The 6,959-nt window shown below is 42.5% G+C and overlaps 1 protein-coding gene across 2 annotated transcripts in view; it reads right to left on the minus strand.

The window, feature by feature from the left end:
• GABRR1 (gamma-aminobutyric acid type A receptor rho1 subunit) overlaps window positions 1-6,191 on the minus strand; it is a 32,408-nt gene extending 26,217 nt beyond the window's left edge. Inside the window, exon 1 of one of the 2 annotated variants that reach the window (XM_026844207.1) lies at window positions 5,909-6,191. In XM_026844207.1, coding sequence (XP_026700008.1) covers window positions 5,909-6,030 — 122 coding nt within the window. In that variant the 5' untranslated portion in view covers window positions 6,031-6,191. The remainder of the gene's footprint in view (window positions 1-5,908) is intronic. The other variant, XM_026844208.1, reaches the window with a different exon arrangement.
• Between the last annotated feature and the right edge of the window lie 768 nt (window positions 6,192-6,959).

Here is a 6,959-nt window from a genome sequence, read left to right on the forward strand (position 1 = left end):
CAGGACATGGGTGCAGGAACATAGCTACAGAGGTACCAGCAGAGACTGTTCCACCATGAATCACCTGAATAAAGATAGGAAGCTATGTGAAACTTAGACCCCAAATAAACTCTAGAAAGGATGAAAAGAGACTGGTGATAATGATGAAATTAGAAAATATAATTTTCAAAGCATCATCATTTGCAATAGTAAGCAGATAGAGGACACTTTTGGCTGGGTTGTGAGAAAAAAACACAAGATTTCCAAGAAAAGTGGCCATGCAGGATTGAAGTTGAAGGAACAACAGGGGTGGAAAGGCAGATGAAAGAAATAGTAAAGAAATAATGAAAAATAAGATAATGTATAGCAGGATATAGAAGATGAGCACTGTTGGACAGAAGAAGAGGATTTCTGGAAAGTGGAAGAAGAGGTAAGACAGGCAGCAAAACCAGCTGCTGGAGTAGAGAAGGAAGTTACAGAATAATATGGAGTTAAAAGCAACAGGAGAAAACTTGGCAGAGCTGTGTGACAGGGGCAAGACTAATGAGGAAGGTGAAGAGGAGGGCAGAGAAAGTCAGGGAGAAAAAAAGAGAAGCAAGTTGGAGAAGAGGTGGAACCTTGAATGAGAGAAAGGAAAGAAGTGAAGGAGGTGGAAGAAAGGGAAAGGCAAGTTACAGGAGGGATGGAGAGACACCAGTTGCATTGGCCTGAAGCCCACACAGGGCCTCTTTTCAGTCTCCTGAGACTCAGCACTGGTGTGCAAATGGTGTCAAGCCACAACAAAAACTGCTGATCCTAAAAAGTAGCACCTTGGGTGCTGCAGGTGCTTAGCATTCTACTGGATCTGGCTCTTTATAGATAAAGTGTTCCTATAGGCAATGCTTTCAAGGAGCATTTTACAGGCTTATTTATCATGCACTCTGAAGATCTGATTTAAAGACAGCTTGCATTAGTAAGGTTTGTTCATGCAAATAAATGCTTTCAGGATCAATCCTGAAGATAAGATACAAGAGCAATACTCTCAAGACAAGAGAATGGCTTAAGAATTGCTGGGAGGTAAAGGAAGAAATCCTGTTAGGGATGAATTTATAAGGCCAGAGAAAGCATTGGGATGGGAAGAGCATAGGAGCTGCTCTACATGTAAGAGGCAGCCTCAGTGAGGGTACCAGGATAGCCACATGTGATTTACAGAGTGCAGACAGCTCACACACAGCATGGCCACAGAACAGAGGAGCTGACAACACAGAAGTCCTATCCAGATTCAACAAAAGCAAGGGAAGGTAACTTTGATGTTGCAAATGTTCAGTATGATGCTGAGTCTTTGAGAAAGGACTGGGCAGGAACCATGGACACAATGATGCAGGGTGGCTCCCATCACTTAGGAAGCATCAGTAATTGTAATAACATCTGAAAAAGAGAAAGAGCTTTGGCCAAGAGAAAGACCCTGTGATAGCAAGCCCAGGGCTTATTGTAGAGGATGTCACTCAACTGCTGTGAAAGATAGCTAGTATTGACAGAAACATAGACAGGAGCTCTAGAGAAGCAGAAAATGACTTGCTGTTTGAAGAGCAGAGTGAGTGGCCAGGGAATGGTAGGGACACGACTGAAGACATGACTAAAGACATGAAGCAACTCTCATAGCTAAGATTAAACAAACACGATCTGTAGATCTAGTACAGTGAAATCTCTTCTGTCAAGAGTTGGTTATAATGCTGTCCAGGGAGATTTTAATGTTAAAAGAGATTTTTTTTTTCCCAGCAGTTAGGTCTGGCACAACAACCTGGGCTCAGCTGCAGGCCCGTAGTTTTCCTGTTGCTCATCCTCTCTAGCACATTCTGCAAGTCTAATTAGCAACACAGGCTTTGGCCCTTTTGTTGGAATTATGATGTTTCGACCTTTAGTGACTCTTTGTATCCTTCTAGTGACCCCTGTGCAGCCTGGTGGCTTTCCAAGAGCCTGAGCAGTTGGGAAAGCAGCAGACAGTCCTTTTGCCAGTGCTCCGGATCTCAGTGCCTTCCTGTAGGAGTTTTGGCACTGTGGATTTAACAGGAATAAAAAGCTTTGCAAACCCTGCAGGATTTGCACATGGCTGGCTGCAAACTGTGAACAGGTCTGCAAGGTGAGAAAGGTTTTATTTTTATATTGCTGCTCTTTGAAGTAAAATTCCTTCAAGATGATTTGCTGTGGAGATTAGCAAAAATAAGTAGTTGAGTCTTTGACTAGCACACAGACATTTTTTCAGCAAATTACAATATTGGAGGGCTCTGTAATAAGTCCCATGCAATAAAGCTCTCTACTTTGCTGCTTTCACTGTGACTGTATATATCCGTTGACCTACACTTATTTGACATTTTCTTGTCACACTCTGCACTGTGTCCCAAAGCCTCATCAGATTTATTTAAGGAATTATTTGTGATCTTTTGTGAAATTCCTGTCACATAAACCCAGTCCCCAAAAGACCCAGGTGTATGCATGAACTTTCATGGGGAAAACCATGCCTGTCTGCTCAACTTTCTTCAGGGCCATTGTGTCTCATGCTAGAATGGCTGCCTTGTGGTACCTGCAGCACCAAAAATTGTGACAGAGAAGGTGTCTGACCCTGTGTCCCCCATTCGCCCCATCCACAATATCAGCTACAATACAAAGGCTGCGGGCTCAGTTGGATTTGAGCAAGTGAAAGGACAAGCCCTGGGGCTGAAAACTGCAGAGAAAATGATGACTTTTAATTTGAAAGCAGAGTTCAGAGCAAGTGTCTCCTTGGAAGAAACTAACACTTGCAGAACAGCACCATCAAAAAAAACCCCCAAACTAAAAGCCTGTGTATTTCCTCTGTCAGCTGCACCATGAGGATCAGGAGCAAAGGTGGACACGTCTGTCAGGGACAGCAGGATGCTGGCAGCACACACAAGGTGGCAAGTCTCTACAGCAGGTGCCTGTACCACCCGCCAACACCGGTGGTTGGTGCTGAGCCCTGGCAGTAGGGCAAGCAGATGGCCTCGTGTCCCTAAAGGGCTCCTGGAGGCTAAGGAGGCCATGGGTGCAAATCAAACCACCCTGAGCATCCTTTGGTGGTGTGGATCCAGCCTTTTCCACTTTGAATAGATTTCCCCCATTAACCTCCACTGAGGACTGCAGTTCTCTTCAGAAGGTAAAGGCTGTAGTGAAAGAATGGATTTCTATCCTGGTCCTTACCACAAGCCTTATGGAGCAAGAGGTATCAGTGCTCAGAGAGTCAATTGCTATAACTTCTTCTTCTGCATAATGGATATTCAGGGCAGAGTGCTGAAGGAAAACAGAGACTAACAAAATGTTGAGGACCAATCTTCACTGCAAGCTTTTCCTGGTATTATATAGCCTCCCCCCTTGCTTTGTTTTTCTTCCGGGATCTAATTCTGCGATGGAGAAAGGCATTGACTTTAAAATGCAAAGGAACCATGCCTTCTTCAAAACTTTTATATGATCAGCATCTTCACATAACAGGGACAAGCTCTCAATACATGAGAGCAAAGGGGACTGGCTGTACCTCTAAGACCAGGTGTCCTGCCATACACAGATGCCGAGTCACGTTTGGCAAACATGATCTCCCACTGTAGGGCTGCCACAGAGACCATAACCACAGTCCCAGGAGGTCAATGGGAGTAACTGTGACAACACCTGCATGAGGACTGTACAAATACTGCACCCAATCCTGATGTCAATCCTGAAAAGCAGTGAAGGGACAGAGGAAAACAAGCAAATGACTGAGTCAAAGCTTGGGAAACATTCTACACTGAGAAATACAAGAAGTTTAATCTGAATATATCTAAGCAGAGATGAAAAGGGGGCTTGATCCACCTGCAAATACCTGGATGGAGAAGAGACAAGCTAGCGCAGAACAGGAGCAAATGGATGGAAACCAAATTTCAAAAATACCTGTGATACTATTCTGAGTTTATTTGACACTGAAGGTAATCATCATAAATTAGGAGTTCAGTGTTCAATTAATACAGAAGGTTTTGTTGTTTGTGCTTAGCAGAAAATCAGACAGTGACCATAATTGTCCTTTTTTACCTTACAAATTATAAGGCTGGTAAAACCATTCAGCTCTCACAGCCTATCCCATCACAGGGGAAAGTGAGCACTGTACTGGGCACTACAGAACAACCCTACAGCCACACACCAGCTTTGCTCCTCTCTCTCCATCATCCCTCCTCAGCATCAGTATTGCTCTACTGAGGCAGAAATAGGCCAGAGATTACCTCCCAGGCCAGCATGGACACACTGGGATGGCGGTGGACCCAGCTTCTTAGAGCCGTGACACCTCAGGGCTTTCTGATGGGCTTGTCCTTGTGCAATTGCACTGTACATACAAAGAACGGGTGAAGAGGCAGTTTCTACATGAACTGAATAGCTATTTCTTTTCCATATTGTCACTTTTTTAATACTCTGCTGCTGTGATTTGTTATAGTATCATTTAATTGCACTGGCACTGTTAAGCACTTGGTGCAGTGGGAGTTTTCGTTAAAGATCCTAAACAAGAACATGGCTGTGCGTATGCATTCCTCTGTGCTGAACGCTTTACAGCTCAAATGGTGATACCTTGCTCCTCACCCCTTTATTTTGCTACAGCCAGCATGTCACCACTACTGCCACTCTCATAAAGTCTCAACAAAAACAGAGGTTTCATGACTGTCTTGCATCCGTACTGTCTCTGGTAATGCATCCCCTGGGGGCTGATCATGAGCAGAGCCACTGCACCCATTTTGCCAGTAATACCTCCACAAAGGTGGTGTCACTGCTAAAGCCATTTCCTATGTATAAACTGGCTCATGGACACCCAAGTGCCAACCTGCAATCACTCTGTAATGTAGCCCTGACTTGCTACAAAAGGAAAATAAAAAGGCACTGCACTTTCCATCCCTTCCACCTTTCAGTCATTTTTCCTGAAGGATTACAAGAGTGGTTTGAATTCCTCAGGACTGTGATGTCCCTGCATTTCCTTCCCCGAACACTTTACGATACTGATGGTAACACAGAGTCATTACAGGACAGAAACAGTGACTAGCAAAGCAGATACAACATAGATTCAGACTGTCACCAGCAGAAGTACACAACATTTGAAAAGAACACTGAATGTGTCAGCTATAATCTCAAAAAAAAAACCCCAAAGATTTTTTCCTCCAGATGTACCTTGCTGTCTGTCTGAGTATAAAAATCCTCATACAAAGTTCCAAATATTCCCCAAATAGAATATAAGTAATCAGAACTCAGTTGTAGTAAAAAGCCTTCTACAACTCAAAACCTCCTAAAATGGCTGTCTATAAGATAGTGGGAGAAAAATGTCACATAGATTTTTTTTTTGTAAGAGAAAGAGAGAGAAAGAGAAGAATAGAAAATATTTTAAATAATTTTAAATATCTTTATATCTTTATCTTCTCTACTCTGAATGCTCTTTCTGTTTCCTCTGATGACTGACCACAGCCTTGAAGTTTGCAGAGAGACTTTAATTTTTTCCTCTCAAAAGCTCTATAAAACAAATGAAATGGGAATAATAAAATAAATTCTGAATGTTTTCATTTGAGATCTCAAGCCAATCTGTTCTTCAGTGAATGCAACAGTCCTTGTGGACCTAAATTTTCTCTCCACTTTCATGTAAATACTCTACCACATTTTAACCACAATAAATATGAGTAAATGCTTCCTTTTTTTGCACCCTTTAAAACTTTAAGATACCTCACAAACCCGTTTTGGGGGGAGGAGCAATGATTTTCACTGTATAAAATGCATTAATATTTATTCATTGGCAAAAACAGCAACAGCAAATATTTTTGACTGAGCGATCACAATCTGCAGATGCAAACTCTAATTATGTTAGTCATTATATCTTCACCTGAAACATTACATTTGTCCAAACTGTAGCTATTAGAATATTTAAAAAAATGAGACTCACCTGCCTTTTTTGTATACCTCATGTATTTCTTTTCCTTGCCGGTGGGCTCTGCATTCAGTGGATAAAACCCATCCCCACAGCAGGAGGAAGATGCTAAAATACATTTTATGGACAGTCAACATGTTACCTGAAGGTTCTGTATCCAGAAATAGTCCATACAAGAAGAAAAAAAAACAAATGTAGATCCTGTTCCTCTTTTTAAGACATTATCGGTCTGATCATTATTGGAAGGATGTTTACTCATACAAAAAATCATCCTGCAGTATTTAATCTGGACAGTGGGGAAAGCAATTTCCACTAAACCTATAAATCCTTCTACGTCAGATGGCAGGGATTTTCTAGCAGTGTTGAATTCACGTATTCTCAGAGAACAATTATGTTTCGTTCAAAGAGGCTATTTTATAAATTGGTTTAAATTGAACCCTTTTCGAGTACCTGTGGGATATGACATGTAGATATTTCTGCCTGGTTAACCAAAGTGGTGCAGCTGGTCAGACAGGTGTCATTAGTCACTCTTCAATCACCAATGTGTAGCGGTGCTGTTTGTTACAGACATTGCAATACATTGAAAAGTGTAAATAAATATATATCAGTTTCCAGCAAAAAACTTATTTCAATTTAGCTCTGCAAACAGTATTTTGATCCTGTGTGGTTTTCCACCTTGCTTTAATACACAGCGGTACTCTGGCTGGAGTGGTTGGTGCTTTCAAGACTTGTGTCATGTTCCTCACTGCTCTGCTGAGCAGGGTCTCTGGAAAGTCTCCTGGTGTGCAGAGGAAGCGGGGAGGACAGCATGGGGGAGATAACTCTCCTCTCTGCACAGGGCTGTTTGGGGGGATCCTGCTGAAGCAGAACAGCAAATGCCAGAGCTGCAGGAGAGCTCAGGGAGCTGGTGTGCTGGGTCTCATGTGGCTGACAAAATCCTCATTGGTGCTAAAGAAGATAAAACAGCATGGCCAGAAACACATGGTTGAGCCATCCATCTCTTTGGAGCTCCATGTTTACTACTGTTCCCCCAAAGCCTTACAGCTCTGATCCCACTTGTGTCTTA

Source organism: Athene cunicularia (genome assembly GCF_003259725.1).
Source record: "Athene cunicularia isolate RWA chromosome 3 unlocalized genomic scaffold, athCun1 chr3_part1, whole genome shotgun sequence".
In the NCBI taxonomy this organism is placed as follows: Eukaryota; Metazoa; Chordata; class Aves; order Strigiformes; family Strigidae; genus Athene; species Athene cunicularia.